Source organism: Talaromyces stipitatus, genomic scaffold (genome assembly GCF_000003125.1).
Source record: "Talaromyces stipitatus ATCC 10500 scf_1105507295523 genomic scaffold, whole genome shotgun sequence".
In the NCBI taxonomy this organism is placed as follows: Eukaryota; Fungi; Ascomycota; class Eurotiomycetes; order Eurotiales; family Trichocomaceae; genus Talaromyces; species Talaromyces stipitatus.
Window position 1 is genome coordinate 1,296,960 of NW_002990113.1, and position 19,155 is coordinate 1,316,114.

The window sequence follows — 19,155 nt, forward strand, 5'->3', positions numbered from 1 at the left end:
CTTAACCCGGAGTATACTCGGTTTGTTATAGACTCCGTCTATGACTTTATCATCTACGAGCGAGTGGTTACAAACGGAGGTCCTAGTCACCGATCTGCTTCAGTCAAAGGGTGGATATCATGATCCAGAAAATACTATGTACTAAACTAGAAGGGAAAGTCTGTCGGTCATACAATCAAGTTTGACTACGTAGTAACTAAACGAATTCATTGCGTACATGACACGAAGTCTGTATTAGTCCATCCTACACATGCGATGCTGGTTCCAGCTGCGATCAGATGAATGATCCATAGTCTGGATTCAAATAATGGGCGCAGTTGTATACTAAGTTCTGGATGGCAGTGATGCACTTCTGAGTCGAACATATCCCGGTAACTCACTTTATTAATCGTATTAATGGTCAGCCGATCCTCTCCTCCCTACTACGTAAGGTGGTTCAACCGATGGGTATCGCCTCCGAGGCAGGGGACATGGAACAAGGAAGAAGAACTTGTCGTATCGGAAGTGAGGACAAGGAAATATTTGCTGACGACCTCGGTTCCAGGATCGTGCAAGATATTCTTTCATTATTATTCAGTCACCTGCAGAGAAAGGAGAAAGAAGAAAGAAAAAATATATGAGGGGTCAGTGGGCAATCTATTTTGTCACGCTGATTGGTTAAGTAAACATACATAAGTCTAGATGTTCTGTCCGAGACTCTAACTTTAGCTATCTATCACATTTTTTTTTTCAACAACATATCGAAACCAACGTCGACACGACGATTACGAACCGATGCAATGCATTGTAATAATGGGGGGGTGTCAAGTCGCATAAATAGTTCAGTCACACATACCATCCTTAAGAAGATTAACAAAGACTGCAACAGTGCAACTAGGCCAGCCACAACTATTTTCGTGTCCAACTTGCATAAGCCCCGACACCACCGCTGTCACTGGCATCCTTCAAAGGAATGCCTTTGTTACCTTTTTAAATGCCTGTTGAATCAAGTGATCGATAAGTAAGTATACATAGCAGGCTGAGGCCTGCAGCCATCCATCCGACCCGCTCAGCCCGCTCAACCCGCCAAGTGAGTGCAACAATGCGTATCGTCAGCGAGCATACCTGCAGCATCAAATGAGACGGGCTCTCTTGCATACCGGGTTTTGGCGAGATTTATCACACATATCCATGGTGTTATGCGAATCATGTACGATTCTCAGTCTTTGCTGGCGGGCTCGTAATCGGTCTTTTCCAGTTTCATCCATAGGATAGGATAACGATTCATTCGGAATCATATGCACGATGGAGAAAGTGTCTGGTAGTGTTGACCGAGCCGTGTCAATGTTTGATTCTGATTAATAGTTTGATGACTAATAAGCTGTTTGCCCTCGTTTCGCTTGGGAGACAGCAAGTATCTTAACTAGGAAACGAGTTTCCCTGTTTGGTAATTCTCTGGCCAACGGTGTCGTTGACAGGATCACTCGTCAGCACTCCATACTTAGTCCTAATGTCCCTCCACTTCTGTGAGTGGTTGTTGTCAATTCTTTCCATACTTAGGTAGTATATGGCCACATTTCGAAGTACGTATATGTAGACCTTGCGCACCGAAACCTGGAAGGACAGATAGGGTTACACGCTTCTTCAGTATCTCCATACCTACCTAGGTAGATACTTTATAGAAGAGCACTTTTGATGCCTTCGATACTGTTGTTTACCATTGATTTGCCAATTGAAACTAAACATGATTTTGTGGATTATATAGGTAGCTATTCGGTGGTTAACGTTAACTCGCAAGGTCCATCCGGATATATATATATTCTCAACCTTAGAGACGCACTCTGCTCGAGGTAGACAACTTCCAAGGTTGCTGGCCACACCATCTACCTAACCACCTCGACCATGAAAATAACAGTAAATCAGTGAACAAGAGAGGAAACCTTACTGACATCAATTGATGCTATATAATAATGGCACTGCAGAAGTGGTTCAAATATCCAGTTATCGACACGTGACATGGCCGATAGAGGGCTGACATCATCCCATCGTGATAGTCAACGACAACCTCCATTCAAGGACATACAGCGATATGGTTGGCAATCGAGACTTGAACTGTCAAAATCTATGCGAACCTAATTAACTAGGAGCTCAGAGCTCAAAATGGTTAAGCCGGATGCCAATACGCAAATAGCCATTGAAGATTTTGTGTGTGACTCCATCTCGCGTCGCGACCTTGTTAGAACTTGGAAAGCTAGATACTGACGGTTAAGGCAGACACGAGGAGAAATAGGCAGTGAGTCAGATTCTCATAACCACATAGAGGTGAACCGACCATTTGATGTCGTGACCCATAGACTAACCCTCAATAGATCGTCTTCAGTCCCGAAACTGAACATCGTCGCAAATCATCACTTGTCGCTACCGATGACCCCCGGATCCGTCGCCGTGGTTCCGACTCCCACGATAAGAACACAGCGTGCTTCGTACACTCATTGCTGAATGGAAAATGGGATATACCCTACGAATACCAAGAGGACGACAGAACCGTAACCGGCGAACATATTGGCAGAAGACCGATTGAGATAGAACCTGCAAGTCAGGACAATGAGTTGAGGGAATACGATCGAGTCGCCGTAGTTGATTATGCGAGTCGTCTCCCGGATCAAAGTACGCCTACGGTGGTGCATTCGCGACACTTGACAAAGGCGCAGCTGTCTGATATGGCCTGGAATGTGCGCAAATTATCTAAGCGATTGGGTAGTGTTAAACTCAAGCTTAAAGTCAAGACGGTGTTTGTGGTGACAAAGGCACATGATGAATCGTTGATTAAGATAACGAGAGAGTTCACTACATGGCTTCTATCAAAGGATAGAGAGAGGCTATATACTGTCTATGTTCAGGAGTCGCTTAAAGACCATCCGGATTTTGATGGTGCTCGTATTATTCATGAAATTGACGAGCCTACGGCGCATGATCGATTGAGATATTGGAACAGCAGCATTGCAACTGATCATCCGCAGACGTTCGATTTCGTGATAACGCTCGGAGGAGACGGCACAGTCTTATATACCAGCTGGTTATTTCAGCGTATAGTGCCACCTGTATTATCGTTTTCACTCGGATCACTTGGATTTTTAACCAAATTCGACTATTCAAAGTATCAAGATACGATTACAAAGGCATTTCGTGATGGAGTTGCTATTAGTCTAAGATTGAGATTTGAGTGTACAGTGATGCGGAGTAATCCTCGAAGAAAACCGGCCGTTGATCATGAGGGACATGTCCTCAAGAAAGATCTTGTGGAGGAATTGGTTGGTGAAGAGATTGGTGATACGTTGACACACGTACCGGATAAGGTATTTCAAATTTTGAATGATATTGTGGTCGACAGGGGGCCGAATCCGAGTATGTGTCTTCCTTGTCTTGAATTATAACTGTATTATGGCTCTAACTTCATAAAGCAATGTCGACGATTGAATTATTCGGAGACGACGAACACTTTACAACTGTTTTGGCAGACGGCGTATGTATATCCACGCCTACAGGATCGACTGCCTACAATCTCGCAGCTGGTGGTGCTCTATCCCATCCAGAGAATCCTGTGATCTTAGTTACAGCCATCTGTGCTCATACACTATCATTCCGGCCTATAATTCTTCCAGACACCATTGTCTTGAGAATGGGCGTACCCTACGACGCTCGCACAACCTCGTGGGCTAGTTTTGACGGGCGAGAGAGGCAGGTTTACCCATATATATACATATTTTTTTTTTTCATATCTTTACTGATACTTTCCCAGGGTCGAGTTACATCCGGGCGACTACGTAACAGTGTCGGCTTCCCGCTACCCATTTGCGAATGTGATGCCTGCTGGAAGACGAAGCGAGGATTGGGTGCAAAGTATATCCAAAACATTGAATTGGAATTCAAGACAGCGCCAGAAAGCGTTCACCAAATAGACCATGTATCATCAGGTAAGAGTTGAGGTCCTTTCAACGGAGAGACAATCTTTTGACCATGACTGGCTGAACTTGGGACTAGAAGTCTATCTGTCTTGAATATATATCTTCTCTATAATTCAATTAAATATCGATTGACTCTTTTAAAGGGACTTAATGAAGTACTAGTATTTTCCACTTGTCATTTTGCTTGTTATCATAGGGTTAGGGTTCTTGTGGAGAAAAAGAGAAAAAGATACTGCCAATAAGGCGGTGAGTCCGCAACCAGAGCTATAAAATCCGCTTTTCTGCCACACTCAAAAATTTTTTTCTTCCCTCCATCACTTTACTTAGCAATCTTTTCAACACCACTTTATACTATTGTATACAATTGTATAGTGGTTGAGCATTACTTAGTCTATTGCTGCAACTAACTAGGTATGTTAAACACCACTTTCATTCCGTCTTCCCAGATCACCCTCGCCATGTCTACAACACGACATGGCAATCCTTTTATGATGAAAACATTTTCCACATTCGCAGTTTCCACGCTAGCCGTCGCCGTGAACCCAATTCCATAGACGTGCTCTGTGCGCATTACTTCCTTGGATGTCTGATCTTTTTTTCCAGTTGATTCGTTAATCTTCTTTCATGCTGCGTGCTGAAGAATTGAGCTAACATTCATTGCTCTTGAAGATATAGGACTTCATTAGATAATTCATCCCGCAGTTTATGGTCGGCAATTCTTCAATACGTTGATATATTTGCTCTTGGGATAGGCTTGCGTTTTGGTGCTGGCTTTGAGGTGGAAAGGTCATATGTTAGGATACTTGGCTCTATATATAATAAAATGATTTCTGGGGACCATATTTGCATTTTTCGCATGGTTGTAGTAAACTGTACCTTTTAAACTGATTTATCGTAACTTAGGAAGAGTGAAGAATCAATTGGAGGCCAATCGCATTTTTTCACATTGGAGGAGCATCTTGCGGGAGCGAGTCGCTTGCTCCACCGTACATGTAGTTCAGAGGAAAGTAAGTTGCGATAGTGTCCCGACATTGATAACTGCATCACACGGCTCGGAGGCTTCAACCGTTTTCACTCGAGGGCTAAATTACGAGACTCCGCTAATACATAATAATAGATCACCACGTCTTGTTTTCTCTAACTGTCAACGGACCCGTCACCAAGTTGAACAGCCTCGAGCTGATTCATAAGGTCTCGAGATACACCAAGCTCATTAGCTCGACGCTTACAGTACACATATCGAGTTTATAAGAGACAAGGAAAATCACAATGGCGGCGCCTCCAAGACGCCAATCGACATTGTCGATGAGCAGTACAGTGACAGAGAAAGCATCAACCCAATACGCAGACGGCCAACAGCAACATTCAATACGCCAAAGCCAACTCATTCAAACAAGTACAAGTGGTGGTCTTCGAGTACCCTCCAATCGCAAAACGATATATGATCGACATCTCAATAGAAGCCAAAAGGCAGATCTGAGTCGGGCGTCATTTGCCTTCCTGTTCGCGGAAATGGTGACTTATGCGCAACGGAGAGTTACTGGTATTCAAGATCTTGAGAAACGGTAACTTTTCCTTTCCTTTTCAAGCGAAATGAAGGGGTTTCATGTCTGACATAAGTATACTAGTCTGAATGAACAAGGCTACCCTTTAGGTCTACGCCTGCTCGACCTCCTCTTCTACCGTTCTATATCAAGCACATCCTCCTCCACTCTCACATCATCATCTACATCCTCCTCCCCACCAAACCGTCCTCTCCGAATCCTCCCTCTCCTCCATCTCATTCACGGTCCCCTCTGGCGTCTCCTCTTCCAACGCCCCGCCGACGCCCTTGAACACTCCGTATCCCCCGAAACGCCCAATGAATACATGATCACCGATAACGATCCGCTCGTCAATACATATATCAGCGTCCCCAAGGAAATGAGTATGCTCAATTGTGCTGCTTTTGTAGCGGGGATTATCGAAGGGGTATGTGATGGGTGTGGGTTTGAGGCTAAAGTGACGGCTCATAATCAGGGGACGGAGATGTGGCCTGGTAGAACGGTGTTTTTGGTGAGGTTTGGTGAGACAGTTATGGAGAGGGAAAATGTTCTTGAGCGTGCTGGTGTTAAGTAATGGGTTTCTTTTCTTATTTGAAATAAAGACTCTGGCGTCAAGATTTTATGGCTAAGAGGTCATCTCAGTTGTTGTTATAGTATAGCACATGCATATATTCCAATACCATTGTTTTACCAAATTAAAGTTTCACGTTTCATTTAATGGTCATGCATTAAGTATGTAGATTTCAGGGCTAATGGCCAAAGATAATGTACATATGGATGAGTATCAAGGCGACACTCTACTCTCGGTCCGACGACGTTTGTCTCGATCATCATAAGGTGAATGACTTCTTTTTCGCTGTTCTCTCCTATCTCGATCATGTTGATAATCATCCCTATACCGACCTCTATTCCTACTCCTGTCCCGAGGACGTTCATCATCATATCGTTTATAATCTCTTGTCCTGGGAGAATGTGAGCGGGAGCGAGACTTGCTAGATCTCCTTCTTGAATACGATCGACGACGGCGACGGTCTTCTCTGACGGAGCTGAAGTTAGCTCCCGTGGGTGTCGCATCTCTTCCACGGTCGTCGTTACGACGATCCCTGTCCGGCAAGAATCGCTCATCGGTTACATTCTGCAAGAATTTATCATCGTCGCGAGGACGTCGAGGTCGATTATCAAACCCTTCACCCCATCGACCCGTATCTTCAGATCGAAGATCCTTATATCGTGTTCGTCCTTTTCTTCCTAATTTCGTCATATCCCGGATTTGCATGTATTCAGGTAATACTTCACGATTCGTTTCGTCTATAAATCGAGCTCCCATGATATTCCTCTTATCCAACCCTTCACGCTCAAGGTCATCTCGGAAGAAAGCTCCCTTGTGGAAATATCGTTGCATAAACCCAGTCTGACCACGACCAGCTTCTTTCTCTTCCTTTTGTTTCTGAATAAATTCCCGATCTTCACGTTCTCGCTCTTCTGGGTTTAGGGCTCGTCGTCGTTCTATCTCTTCGCGTTCCTTTTCAGCCGCTTCGATTGCTTCGCGCTGTCGTTTGATGCGTTTGAGTTCTCGGAGTTTCCAGGCTGCGTATTCGGCTTCCGGATCTAGACCGTCACGATCGTCGAGAGCTTCTTCCTCAGCGGCAATGTTCTCGTCTTCGTCCCATGCTTTCTTTCCTGCGAGTCGTGCCATGGCTTCCTTTTCGAGTTGATCACGTACCAGAAAGTCTGCTTTTTCCTGTCGTTGTGCTCGGCGAGCCTCTGCTTCTGCTGCTGTGTCGGCAACGCCTGGTGCAGAAGAAGCTTGATCACCGTTTTCTTCATTTCCTTTCCTCTTGTCCTTCTTGATGAATGTCGGCCGAAGGAGGACTCTCTTCGGTGCCTCCTCTTCTGAGCTTTCTTCTTCCTCTGATTCTTCCTCCTCTGACTCTATCTCTTCTTCCTCTTCTTCCTCTAATTCTACGGCCGCTGATGGCGCCTGACGAGCAACGGCCGGTTTCTGAATAGTGCTCGGCTTGGCTACTTCCTCTTCCTCCTCTGTAATAAATCCTTCCTCATCTTCATCTTCCAGCGTCACATCTTTAACCTCCTTTGTAACCTTCCCAGCCGTAGAGCTCGGAAAAGAAGTAGCCTTTGGGGCTGGTCGTGTTTGCTGACGACATTTCGCTTCTTCCTGTCTTCGTCTCTCTTCTTCTTGTGCAATCTCTTCCTCCTCATCATCCTCTTTCAATGAATGTTCTTCTGCAAGCGCTTTTCCGGGGCGATATCGTTTGACTGGTTTCAGCGGGTTTTTGGTCATGCCCCGGTGATAGGATGGAAATTGTGGTGGCATGGTGACGGTTCAAATGGCCGCGACCAGCGCGGGCTAATTATGTAGATGTCGTAATTTGAATCTCAAGGCGCAAATATTGAAATATCTGTCAATAGAGAATGCTTGAGGTTTCTAGTTGCATAATCAATTTGTTGCGCGCATGGTAATGATTGACCTAGTAAAATGCGATGGAGCTTCGAAGCTCGACCTTTTTCGCGCTATAATTAATTATTGCCTCAGGCACCGAGATTCATAGCTCATTGGATCACGTGCTTTCGCGTCGCCGGAACGCGCCCAACCCCGCGATTATTCCGCATTAACCTTGAGCTTTTCTGACCTCACATTGCCGAAGAATACAACTTCATTACATGACTATTTCCAATAAGCTGGAAACTTGTGGTCTACATATCTACCGCACTAATTAACTGGCAATCAATCATTCAGCAAAATCCCCATCAATCACAATTCGAAAGATAATCAACGACCAGCCAGGGCTCATCGTGCGATCTCCATCATCTGAACAAGAAACAAGAACAATGTCCCTCCAAACCCCACGAATCCTCCCCTCTCACCTTCAAGCCTTCCACCCTTCATCTGGCGGCAACCAGCGCATCAACACAGTCCGCATCCTAGGCACTGTAACCGCGCTGCGCGGCGAAACGGCCGTTATCACATGCGGCAACCATGGAGATGTGACGTTACTATTGAAGCCGGATTCGCATCTGCAAATGGGGAAATTGGTGGAGATTGTCGGGAAGGTTGCTGAGTTAAGTGGTGGGCAGGTACGTTTGATACAATCAATAACTGGGGAGAAAGGAGAATATGTATAGCTTCTGAGCCGGGTTTCTGACTTTTGGTTGATGTAGGGACTGGGTATCAATGTTTTGGCGACTATAGATTGGGATAGTCCTTTGAATTTTGGTGAGTGATCTTTAACGAAAGGTGTTCTTCAATTTCAACTGACTTGGTGACGGTAGATTATAAGATTTACGAGCACGTTGTGGATGTGACCCATAGATACAAAGAGATTTTCTACGACTCTTAAGAGGATAAGCGAATGAATTAATGACAAAATTTCCTTTTGAGTGTATCATGTTTAAGACTAGCTTATATCTTCTGTACCAGTGGGCCTACCTGCTCGACAACTGTCGTGTACAGCTTTCAAAGTTCTGTTTATTTCATAAAGACATTAATTGAACGTATTGTCCTTTGATTGAAACTCGGACATTCAGCTTAACTAGGTAATCAGCCAACATGCTAACCAGTACATCTATAATCATAGGACTGGATGAGACACATGCACAAAACGATAAAACAAAATCAAGCCTCCATATGACCTTTTGACGCTGAATGAGGAATATGCAAAAACACACAACGGGTGTAAATGAAACACAATGCAGAATCGTAACAGACCATTACACCGTCGCTTTTAAGTAAAATAGAAATAGAGTACATTGCAATCGTAAAATTCATGTGCTTTTGAGGATAGAGCGATGTTTCTTCAATTAGATGTAACAGTAACCTCTGCTTCAGCCTGACCTTGTTCGTTATTTCTAGACTGGGGTAGAGCCGTGTCATTGAGAGTGGTATTTCCCGCAAAGGAGACTCTCGTATCTGTCGTGTTCTGAAGTTCCGACTCCGCGAGCACAGCATTGATCAGAGCATCATCATCACCGAAATTGCTTGGAAATTGCAGAATCGAGTTTCCGTTTTCGCCGGTTGGTGACCAATCAGAAAACGGGTCGTATATATCTGATTGGGGAAGTGAATGCCACGGGTCGAGTAAGCTATCCAAAACGATATCGTCCACACTGGGAAACGAACTTCTGTTTTCGACAGTGTCATCTGTCGAAGCGCCTTTATCAGAGTTTGGGCGTGTCTGCCTTGATCTGGATGTGCTTGGTGATTGGCCGCTTGTAGTCTGCTTTGTTCTATTGGCGCTAGGTGAGCAGAACGGAAGTGATAGTCGTCGTTCGTGGGAGCGAGGCATCCGTCGCTTAGGAGTAGGGGTATTTCGTAAAGCAAGGTCGAAGGACGGACTCTCAAAGAGGCCATCGAGATTGCGATTAGTAGCAGATGGAGTATTTTCTTTGTCTGCTACTGTCTTCTCAGAACCCCGTGATGCAACGCGAGGACTGCGACGCGGACTATTCAAGAGGGACTCACCCAAAGTCTTCAAGGGACCATCATGATTGCTTTGCGGGAACAAAGCTCTCCTCACAGGCTTTGGCGTGAGGTTTTCATCATGTGATTTCGATACATGAACATCCAGGTTGCGTGCAGGACTCGATTGGATGGCCCTCTTGAGCGCTTCCATGGCGGCATTCTCGTCCCATCGACTCTGAAGTGTGTTGGATGTCGGTTCTGCGCTATTGGCACGAACGCGTTTGTTAGATTGCTCATCAGCATAGCCATTGGTATCTTCGTTTTCGTTCTCGTTTTCAACTGCAGGAGTGACCCCGTCGTCTCCTGCTTGGGAGCCATTGTCACCTGCTGGAGAGGATGTATCTGTGTGGGCTGGAGATGAGCCAGGTACGGAATTCGCCTGGGATTTGCTTCGGATTCTTGTGGAAGCAACTGCACCATTCGTCAAAGGACCTTTTCGTGGCCGAGATGATCGTTTCCGTTTGTCTTTTATTGGTTGTTTGGTCCACCTATTTTGAGGACGCATGGACCTGAACTTCTGAAGCCAAAGACCACAAGCTATCTGCTATTAGTAGAACATCTCACCAACTTATCATGTACAGACTTACGATTGCAAAGAAGGATCTGGTCAAAGTCTTTATCCGCATCCCCAAGGGTCTTCTTATATAGGCGGAACTTGGTGACCTTCTCGCCGTCAATTCGGTCTGTCGCAGTCCAGAAAAGACACATGGGGTCCTTTAAGCAGTCATTTGCATCCTGTTCGCTACCCTCAAAGTGTTTCGACCATGCCCTTCTCCAGGTGGGGGTCTCGATAGCGCCACAGTTATAGCAAAACGGAGGAGCTTGGCCGTCTCGAACGCAGTTTTCAAGTCGAGCCGCAACCTGACGTGAGCGTCGAGCACCTGCCCCACTTCGTCCTTTTCCCTTCTCTTCAACCGGTTGAGGTAACGGGGTCTCAGCGGATGGCATGTCACTCATCGGGCCAGACCATGTATTGGCATGGTGCATGTAGCTTGAGGGTGGTAAGACGGGATCGCTTGCAGGAATTGAGCTCATCAATTGCTCAATCTCACTCTGAGAGAGTGGGGCAGGTGCTAGCTTTTGCGCGGGCCTTATACTTGTTCGAGACGATGGTCGCGAAGACGTGGAACTATGTTGAGGCGGGAGCGTTGGCGCTTCCTTAGAAGACAAAGACTCATACAGGCTGTCACTAGCAAGATAGTCGTCTTTCTGTTGCCTAGAGACAGATTCATGATTGGCCTGTGAATTTTGATTGCCTGTCACCTGATCTTGGTGGGCCTGCTTGGTAGGCTCGCAGTTCGTCATTCCTGTTGCATCATTATGGTCATATAAGTTATGCGTGCGGATACAGCCATCTTCGTCCATCAAATCCTCGAGTGTAGCACTCATGAAGCCTGAGTCAGGTGGGTTACGCAAGGGGGGGAGGACAGGGCTCGAGCGACTAGGCAGTCCTGCATCCATAATAGGCGGAGATGAAGGCATAGTGAATTGTGATTCGAAAATACCTTGGTAGCGGTGATCGTCAGGAGAAGCATCTGGCAAATCAGTTGACGGCACATCATCGTATGCAGGATAGGGTGACCTATAGCTCGTTGTGCTATTGATTGACGATTCACGAAGTAGGCTCGGAGCGGGGCGGCCTCGTCGTGGTCCTTCATTGGAGGTGCGAGAAATTGGTGTAGGGGGGCGAACGGGTTCTTCAAGAGAACTTGCAGCCGGGTGTTGGGTGGAACTGACTGGGGTTGGACGGTGAATCCGAACAGATGCAGCTGTGCTTGCAGCGACGCGAAGTGAACCAGGTTGGCGCTCGATATTCAAGTCATCTTTGCCGGTTACATCCGCTCTGAAAAGCTTAGCTCGCTTCCTTGGAGGGTGTTCCATCGCTTCGTCGCCACTTCCATAACCTGAATACACTGATCCCCGGCGGGTTACTGTGCCCGGGCGCTGAAAGTCTGACTCGCGCACAGATGCCCGGGACAGTGGACGAATAGAGACTTCGCTCCCTCTTCGACCGTGACCCGTTGCAGATGGCTGCCTAGACATTTGGGTGATCATCTGCATACCAACTGGTGTCTCGCTCCGGCTTGGAGGATCCACTGGAGATGAAGCTGTAGAATCCGGATGAGGGTGAGGGAACTCTCTGGGCGTGGAGCCTTCACTCAAAAGTTGATGAAATTTCTCTATGCCAGAGTGATCTATTGGGCCGCTTACACCTGGGCTAGACTGCGAGCGCTGACTGGTTGCAAAGATGTGAGGGTTTTGTTGCACAAAAGAAGACCAGGCTTGAGCATCAAAGTCTTGCGGTATTATATTGCTCAATTCCCGATAGCGTTGCATGCTTTCGAGGTATTCGCTCTGCATCAAGGTTGGTACCGGTACAAGGCGTAGTTTCACTTCGAGAGTCTCTTGCGCCCCCTTCGAGAACAGTCCAAGGACGTTCTTACTCACCCGTCCCGTGACAATAGTTTTGGACTGGTGTGCGGGTGCATTGGGCGTTGGTGATGCTGAGGCGAGAACCCAGGATAGCATGCCTTGGCCAACCAGAGGCGTCTCATATTCCGAATAGTCGTAGGCGTAAACTGTGTAGTCCTGGCCGAGTTTCGCCACCAACTCCGGGCTGCAAGAAGATTTAGCAACTAAAGAGATTAGCTGACTTGGATGAAATTGGCCACTGACCTCGCTGACACAATAGCCTGTATACATGTCTTAAGTTCAATGACACCTATCTGTGTCTTTTCGTCAAGGTATGCGGTTTGAATATCGAGCAGGTGAGGCCATCGAGCCAAGCAGTTCGTTTTATTTTGATCATCGAATGTGTATAAAACTTTCACTGTCAATTGTAACAAAACCCTGTTAGCTGCTGCCTAAAATCATATCCGAAACATCCGGTTTGACGTACACCTCATGGGCCGGACGGTGATGCCATCCTGAACTTCCATCCCGGACACAAGAGTAGTCTTCCACCATACGCAGTTTTCTGGCGAGACGATGATACGATAGTTGTAAAGGTAAGGATGTTGGTGATTCTGAAAATTGCAAAGGACCAGGGAAGATATCCCTGAATGCTCGCTAGACTGTAAGATTTCACACGTAGCCCTTTCGTACCTGACGCCTTTCAAAGTCGCACACGAGTAGTTGCGGTGAGAGTCGATGAGGGGATCTAAGGTTTCCTAGCGCTCCGTGTTATGCAAGGAATCAATCCCGTCGACTGGGAGAATGGTGAGTATGCACGATGCGGGTGAAGACCGTGATCTGAGCAGGCAAAAGGTACACTGGAATGTAAAGTGGACACTGGGTTCATGCAGAATCGATGCAAGGTATTGATTGGATGACTCGGCGGCTTCGTAGGGGAAGGACTGGAAAAGTAGGAATAAGAAAGAGAGAAGAGAGAAAAGGAAGAAGAGGGATGGAGGGGGATTAAGTAGTTGAAGGAGGCTGGAGAGGGAAAAAAGCAGGCACGGCGAGGTTTGAGATAGGAAGCCATGATGTCGTGAAGCAACAGCTTTAGCTCAAAGAAGGAAAGAAAGCGTGTTTCTCCCACGCGACGTGACTGTAGCCAATCACAGTCGCGGGAGCGTCAAGCTCAGTACTGTGTCACGTGTGTCGTGTTTTGCGCTTACTATTTTGGGACTAGCGCGAATATCTTCACGTGATATTTCTTGACCTAATTTCGTCAGGTTTCATTGCTCTACATCGAGAAATCGAGGTTGGAGCACATTACGCTGGAAATATAAAGGTATGTCACGAGCTGCATACTTGTCTTATGAATAGGACTGATATAACAGTAACACATGTTAGTATATCGGCTCGCAAAATGTGCGGCTTCAACCAACTAGACCAAAAAGCTGCGCGTATCCTAGATGATCTACGGAGTAGTATCGGGATATATAGCTAGCTAGGAGAGAGGTTCATGTGGTATGAGGGGAGGTTCCCAAGATAAAATCTTCAAGGTTGGATTCTCGGTGCTATTATTTAGTTGAATGTCAAGGTTTGTCTTTCAATACATGATAGATATATTTACCACGATTAAATTCGCAACCTCGAATATGAGGCAAAATGCACTGCAATTTTAGCTTCCTAGAGCACGAGAGCCCTGAAGTAACCAATTTTGGTCTGGCAGACCGTAGACGTCAGCTTACCTCAGATTAAGTGCTCAGCCTTGCGACAAGTAACACAAGTTGAACTCTGATGTCTACTATTCTTTACCGTAATGGATTATTCATATTCGTTGTGTGGTACTGAGAAGACTATACCAGTCTACAAGCGGCCTTGACCGGTATTTACGGTTTGTTGAGTACAAAACCCTAAAGTGAGGGCGAACATCAGTGATTTTGGATTTTCTGGTTGACAATAGACAATACGCAAACAGCAATTTTTCTAAATTTTCTAGCGTCTTCTCTCATGCACTTTTTCATGTCTTGTCATGTCGTACTTTCTGGTAAATGGCCTGCCGCATTCTGAACACGCCCATGGCTTCTTGCCCTCGTGAGTTAACAAGTGATCCTGCAGAATGAGGTTTCTTACGAAGGACTTAGAGCAGAAATGGCATTTCCAGCGTGCCTGACTCGTTGATCTTCTAGTCAACCGGGTGAAGGATTCACTCAAGTCACATTGCTCCGGATGGAACGTTCTTAGATGCTTCCGCAGCGCAGACTCTGATGCCAAACCCAATCCTTCTGTAGTACAATTCTCAACTGTACAATGAAAAGGTCGTTCGTGGCGATTCACATGGTTGTCGCGGGCTTGAGCTGTCTTGAAGCCTTCGTGAAAGAAGAAGCAGAGAACTTTTGGACATCGGAAGATACAATCACCGTATTTTTTGGACACGTCGACTTCTTCACTTGTACTCAGCCTTTCGAGCAATTCGCGGTTTCGTGTAAGTGCCCTTTTAAGTAGATCAATGCTCACATTGTTTCGAGCTACCAGATCCTTGCTTTGCTCTGAACGAATGTGTTCCCAGATCCTGACGAGATCGGCATGGAAGTTGAATTGTTGAAAGACCTCGCAGTCTTGATAAGCCTGCTGTTGTATACTCTTATCTTGAAAGCTCTCCTCATAAAATTGTACGAAATGACCAAGCCCATGGTAGATTCTCTTGAGCTGAGCTTCGAAGTCCGAGGATCGGTCCCTAATCATGAGACCCAGGTTTGTATCCACCATTGTCTTAATATGCATAAACCACGTAGACACTGCATAATCTTGGAATGCAAAATCCCCACTAAGTGCATATAATTTGAGATCCTCGTCTCTTAAATCAGGCTTGAAAACGTTCAGCGTGAGATATCGCAGGCATCGGAGGGTCAGATCACATTCTGCTGCAGGTATATCTATGCCACTTTTCTCAATTATGAATCTGGTTTCCGTCAGCATATCGCATTATAAATTTCTGAATGTGCAAGTATACCTCCTTGCAGTGCTGTGAACAAGCTCGACTCGATCTCCTTTAAATACCTGAACAAGAGACCCACAGAGCTTGTGTACATTGTCTCGTAGCTCGAAATCCATGTTCAATTCATTGAAACCATCCCATACATCGAGATCTACTGAGGATGCAGATTGAACCTCTGTCCATTTAAGCGGTCTTTTGGAGCAGACCAACCACCCGAGCAACAGCTTCGTGTACTCGAATTGCCCCTCACCAAGTTCTCGCCGGAGACGCTCCATTATCCGACCATACCTGAGACCTCGTTAGCATTCTATGAAACGAACCATTGTATGACCGGCCCAAGAACTTACGCTTGGTCAATTTCATTTGGCAGCCTTGTGCTAATAATCTCATTGCGAAAACTTGCCAGGTTGGGTTGTTTGGCCAGGTTGTTCATGACCAGTTTTGCAAATAAGAACATCCCTAGAAAGGAATTAGAGGACTTATAATATGATGAAATGTTTGAGAACTTATTCACCATCCGCTCTCGTGCAGATTATTTCTACCACATTTTTGATATCTTCATTGCCGAATTCAAATTTTTCCAATTCTCGGGTTCTGTGTTGACAGTATTTTCGAATGTCGTTGACAGTAAGTTCCGGGGTTAAAGTAAGAGTATCAGCAGACGAGAGAGCATTCCTAATCTCGGAAGTTGGTTGACTGAAAAAAAGAACGCGAAGCTTTCCAGGCGAATGGTTATCGCACTTCTGAGTCAAATCTTTGAAAATATTCAGCAGGTTCTTTGCCTGCTCACCAGATTCACACTCATCAACGGCGTCAATTATGATATATAACTTTGGGCTCCTTTCGCAAAAGACCCCCAAAATCTCTCTTGCTCTTTGTAAAGACGACAAGATTGTGCTATCAGAGGTCTTCATTTTCTCGTGGCAGTATGGAGCTAACTCAGGGTCATGGAGTTCCAACTGGAAAAGAATACCGCGAAGCACTGCAATAGCAGTGGCTCTGCGTTCCATATTTTCACTACAGTAGAAGTAGGCTGTCGCTCTGGTGTTATCTTCGATGCAAGCTTGAATCATGATTGAAGCTAGATAGGTTTTGCCTGGTTATATTAGGTCTGATTAGTATGAAAAACAGTATCTCGACAATGCCGTATAACGTTACCTGTGCCCGGACGACCATTTATCCATAGCATAGAGTGGCTTGAATGATGTACGTCTGGAGATAGCCATTTTTGGACTTTCTCATGGCTCAGGATCCAGTCACCAGTATTGGAATATTGTTTTCGATCGTCGCAGTATCTGCCATGTTCACTTTCGTCTTTGTCGCTCTCTGAGTGATTCCGAGAATATGAAAACCAGCCAAGGACTTCATCGTGGATCTTATTTTGTCTTTCTCTTTCCTTCCTATCAAACTCAAAAGCATCTGTTCTCATTCGTCGAATATGATCGAGGATAAGTTTCGAGCTCCCGGCCATGTCTCTGAAGGAGCAGACCGGTATTCTAGTCTCGTCTTCTATCAGCACTTTATGTGAGCCGAGCTGATAAAGAATATGTTCAAAACGATGATTAAAATCTTTCCAGAGTGATTTGAAGCTTTCCTTGAGTGCTGTATATATTCAAGCCATTAGCGCTGTTCATAAAGGCAATATGGTCGAAGTCATACCTCTGCCGCAGTATAGTTTAGTCATTCTATGATGGAAGTCAAGGACATTGTCAAAGACCTCTGCAAGTAGACTCTGCAGTCCCATATTTTCTTTGAAGGTGTTGCGACTGGTTTCAAACGTTGGGAGATTCGCACCAATTCTCTCGTATGCAGTTAGGTAGGCCTCGAGTCGATCTGGATGATCCTTTGCTCTCTATTGTAGAGACATCAACATCTGAGTTTCATGGCAAGAGCATAAGAAATTTTGAAGATTGTTACCTGAAGTAGGAGCTTGGCAGGGCCCCAGATATAGCATATGAAGCCTGGCATTATGAGGACTTCTTCCATAAGTTTATCTAGGCTTTCAGCAGCTTTGAGAAAATACTCCATTCGTCTCATGTTCTGTATTGATCTTGAAGCCTTTTGCTCATCCTGAACTTTCTTCAGTAGTCTTTTCAGGGAGCCAGCACTGGAAACTTTGAAAGCATCCCACTGTTCTTTATTGAAGCGTCTTTCAAAACTTTTCACCTTGTTGTCAAATAAAGCTTGAGGGCTATGCGTGCCTTGGAGATCGGATTCATTCTGAGAATTGAACACCGCATCAGAAGGTGCTCCGGAGCTATCTATTCAGTTTTTAGTGCTCTGGCGGAGAGAATGAGACAGGACAGAATATGATAACTCACCATTTGAAATTTCAGCTCCCGATTCTCTCCGGGGAGTCACGTAATATTCCAGGACTACCTTCATAACCGAAGCTGCAACAGCAGCTGCATAAGCTTGCCACCTTTTGTTCTTGTGGCTATCGGCATAGTCACAAACACCTTTGATAATGAGACAGCTGAATTTGTCCCAGATTCCAGCACCTTCCATTTCAAAGGCTATGACGTTCTCAGTATCTGCAAAATTGTCTCGATGTCGAGCTGACTTCATGACGGAGTCTCCGGTACCAATGGATCCGAAATGTATGAAAGGAGTTGGACTCTCAAACTCTGAGATGAATGACTCACCTAATCGTTGGCGAGGTACGAGTGCTTTTTTATCGCATGAAAGACTGGTGCATGAAGCTGTCCGAGCATTGTCGCAGGCAGCTCCATTATAACAAGTCAGGCAATTCGTATGGTGCTTATGCTCGTATTCTGATCGAAATAGTTTGTCTTCTGAGACACCTGGATACCATGCATCCAAGTGCGGATTGTTCAATAGAGTTGTGAGGTGGTCCTTGGTCCCCTGTCTCAATCTTTCCAGAATTACCGCAGTTTTCCAGGTACGTAACAACCCCAGAATCTCCTCGTTGGGCCGAGCATAAACGTCCAACAGTGTATCTTTCCTCCAGAAACCTCCCGCATATTGTCTGCCATGATCAAGGTCCACGATGACCTCGCTGATGACCACGTCACCGAGAATTATTTCTGTTCTATCTTTCTTGAAGGGGACTGCACCGCAGATACCCACAAGCAGAGCAAGCTTGATAGAATTGAAACTCATTTTCAGTGATTGAGCAGCACCGGCTGCATTTACTTTCCCTTCGCCAGGTAAGGTGACCACAACCACGTTGTGGCTTCCACTCCTGCCAAAATGGTAGGCATTATGGTCTCCTTCGCTCTTTTTGTAGTATTGGGGGGCATCGTGCCATATTTCGTCTAGAGAACATAGAACGGCGTTCGTCTCGAGTGGTAAAGCGCATACTATCGCAACGTGGAAATTATCACGGGTCAACGGACGGTTTACCATGACTGTAACAGCTGGTCATGTTGAAAGACTGATTTTTATGAGGCGGAAAGAGAAAACGAGGAAAACAAAAGAAAAGAATAAGTAACTACTCCCCATATCACACAAAAACTGCCTTATTACTTTCCAGCGAGGCTATGACAATTCCAAGGTTCCGTCTTGTAAAAACAACAAATCAGCGTTTTTATCCATATGCACCTAATAAAGAGCCCTGGAGTCCACAGTCCCGAGGTCAGCCTTAGTCGGCTTCAAGGACAACAACAAAACAGGCAAGGCTGCAAGCTATAAGAGTTTGGATGAGGTGTCTTCTCAGGATGTCAAGAGAGAAAAAAAATATTTCTTTATGTTTGCTAGAATATTGTCAACGCGTATAGTGTATTGATTTTATTAATGATGGTTAGCCTTGGAAGGCAGGGGAGTCCGATGGTTCAG

At 45.6% G+C, this 19,155-nt stretch overlaps 6 protein-coding genes across 11 annotated transcripts, besides 1 other annotated feature; 3 read left to right on the forward strand and 3 right to left on the reverse strand.

Moving 5' to 3' along the window:
• Positions 1 to 2,071: 2,071 nt before the first annotated feature.
• On the forward strand, positions 2,072 to 4,232 carry TSTA_064030 (NAD kinase, putative). 5 transcript variants are annotated; one of them, XM_002340276.1, is made up of 6 exons: positions 2,108 to 2,184; positions 2,254 to 2,301; positions 2,349 to 3,384; positions 3,441 to 3,717; positions 3,779 to 3,953; positions 4,021 to 4,232. In XM_002340276.1, the coding sequence occupies exons 1-5, from the start codon at positions 2,140 to 2,142 to the stop codon at positions 3,936 to 3,938; spliced, it is 1,566 nt and encodes a 521-aa protein (XP_002340317.1). In that variant the 5' UTR covers positions 2,108 to 2,139; the 3' UTR covers positions 3,939 to 3,953; positions 4,021 to 4,232. The 5 variants fall into 5 exon arrangements, with proteins under 5 accessions (XP_002340320.1, XP_002340317.1, XP_002340316.1 ...); XM_002340275.1 differs by having other exon boundaries at positions 4,024 to 4,232; XM_002340277.1 differs by having other exon boundaries at positions 3,779 to 4,232.
• A 759-nt stretch (positions 4,233 to 4,991) lies between these two features.
• TSTA_064040 (BET3 family protein) lies at positions 4,992 to 6,180 on the forward strand. Its single transcript, XM_002340280.1, has 2 exons — positions 4,992 to 5,509; positions 5,573 to 6,180. The coding sequence occupies exons 1-2, from the start codon at positions 5,214 to 5,216 to the stop codon at positions 6,060 to 6,062; spliced, it is 786 nt and encodes a 261-aa protein (XP_002340321.1). The 5' UTR covers positions 4,992 to 5,213; the 3' UTR covers positions 6,063 to 6,180.
• Positions 6,181 to 6,202: 22 nt separating this feature from the next.
• TSTA_064050 (microfibrillar-associated protein MfaP1, putative) lies at positions 6,203 to 7,960 on the reverse strand (the record flags this gene model as incomplete). Its single annotated transcript, XM_002340281.1, has 2 exons — positions 6,584 to 7,960; positions 6,203 to 6,534 (listed from the first exon to the last, which is right to left on the reverse strand). The coding sequence occupies exons 1-2, from the start codon at positions 7,821 to 7,823 to the stop codon at positions 6,203 to 6,205; spliced, it is 1,572 nt and encodes a 523-aa protein (XP_002340322.1). The 5' UTR covers positions 7,824 to 7,960.
• Positions 7,389 to 7,446: a sequence feature (CT-rich).
• Positions 7,961 to 8,136: 176 nt separating the features above from the next.
• On the forward strand, positions 8,137 to 9,004 carry TSTA_064060 (ssDNA binding protein Ssb3, putative). Its single transcript, XM_002340282.1, has 3 exons — positions 8,137 to 8,584; positions 8,669 to 8,723; positions 8,780 to 9,004. Exons 1-3 carry the CDS (start codon positions 8,339 to 8,341, stop codon positions 8,845 to 8,847), a joined length of 369 nt encoding a protein of 122 aa, XP_002340323.1. The 5' UTR covers positions 8,137 to 8,338; the 3' UTR covers positions 8,848 to 9,004.
• TSTA_064070 (GATA transcription factor (Ams2), putative) lies at positions 8,982 to 12,907 on the reverse strand (the record flags this gene model as incomplete). 2 transcript variants are annotated; one of them, XM_002340284.1, is made up of 5 exons in its annotated part: positions 8,982 to 9,899; positions 9,969 to 10,505; positions 10,556 to 12,585; positions 12,645 to 12,798; positions 12,868 to 12,907. In XM_002340284.1, 5 exons carry the CDS (start codon positions 12,905 to 12,907, stop codon positions 9,304 to 9,306), a joined length of 3,357 nt encoding a protein of 1,118 aa, XP_002340325.1. In that variant the 3' UTR covers positions 8,982 to 9,303. The 2 variants fall into 2 exon arrangements, with proteins under 2 accessions (XP_002340325.1, XP_002340324.1); XM_002340283.1 differs by having other exon boundaries at positions 8,982 to 10,505.
• Positions 12,908 to 14,354: 1,447 nt separating this feature from the next.
• On the reverse strand, positions 14,355 to 18,726 carry TSTA_064080 (zinc finger protein, putative; the record flags this gene model as incomplete). The annotated part of the gene is made up of 8 exons (XM_002340285.1): positions 14,355 to 15,321; positions 15,373 to 15,645; positions 15,705 to 15,816; positions 15,872 to 16,453; positions 16,516 to 16,959; positions 17,017 to 17,209; positions 17,275 to 17,558; positions 17,679 to 18,726. The coding sequence occupies 8 exons, from the start codon at positions 18,724 to 18,726 to the stop codon at positions 14,355 to 14,357; spliced, it is 3,903 nt and encodes a 1,300-aa protein (XP_002340326.1).
• Positions 18,727 to 19,155: the final 429 nt, after the last annotated feature.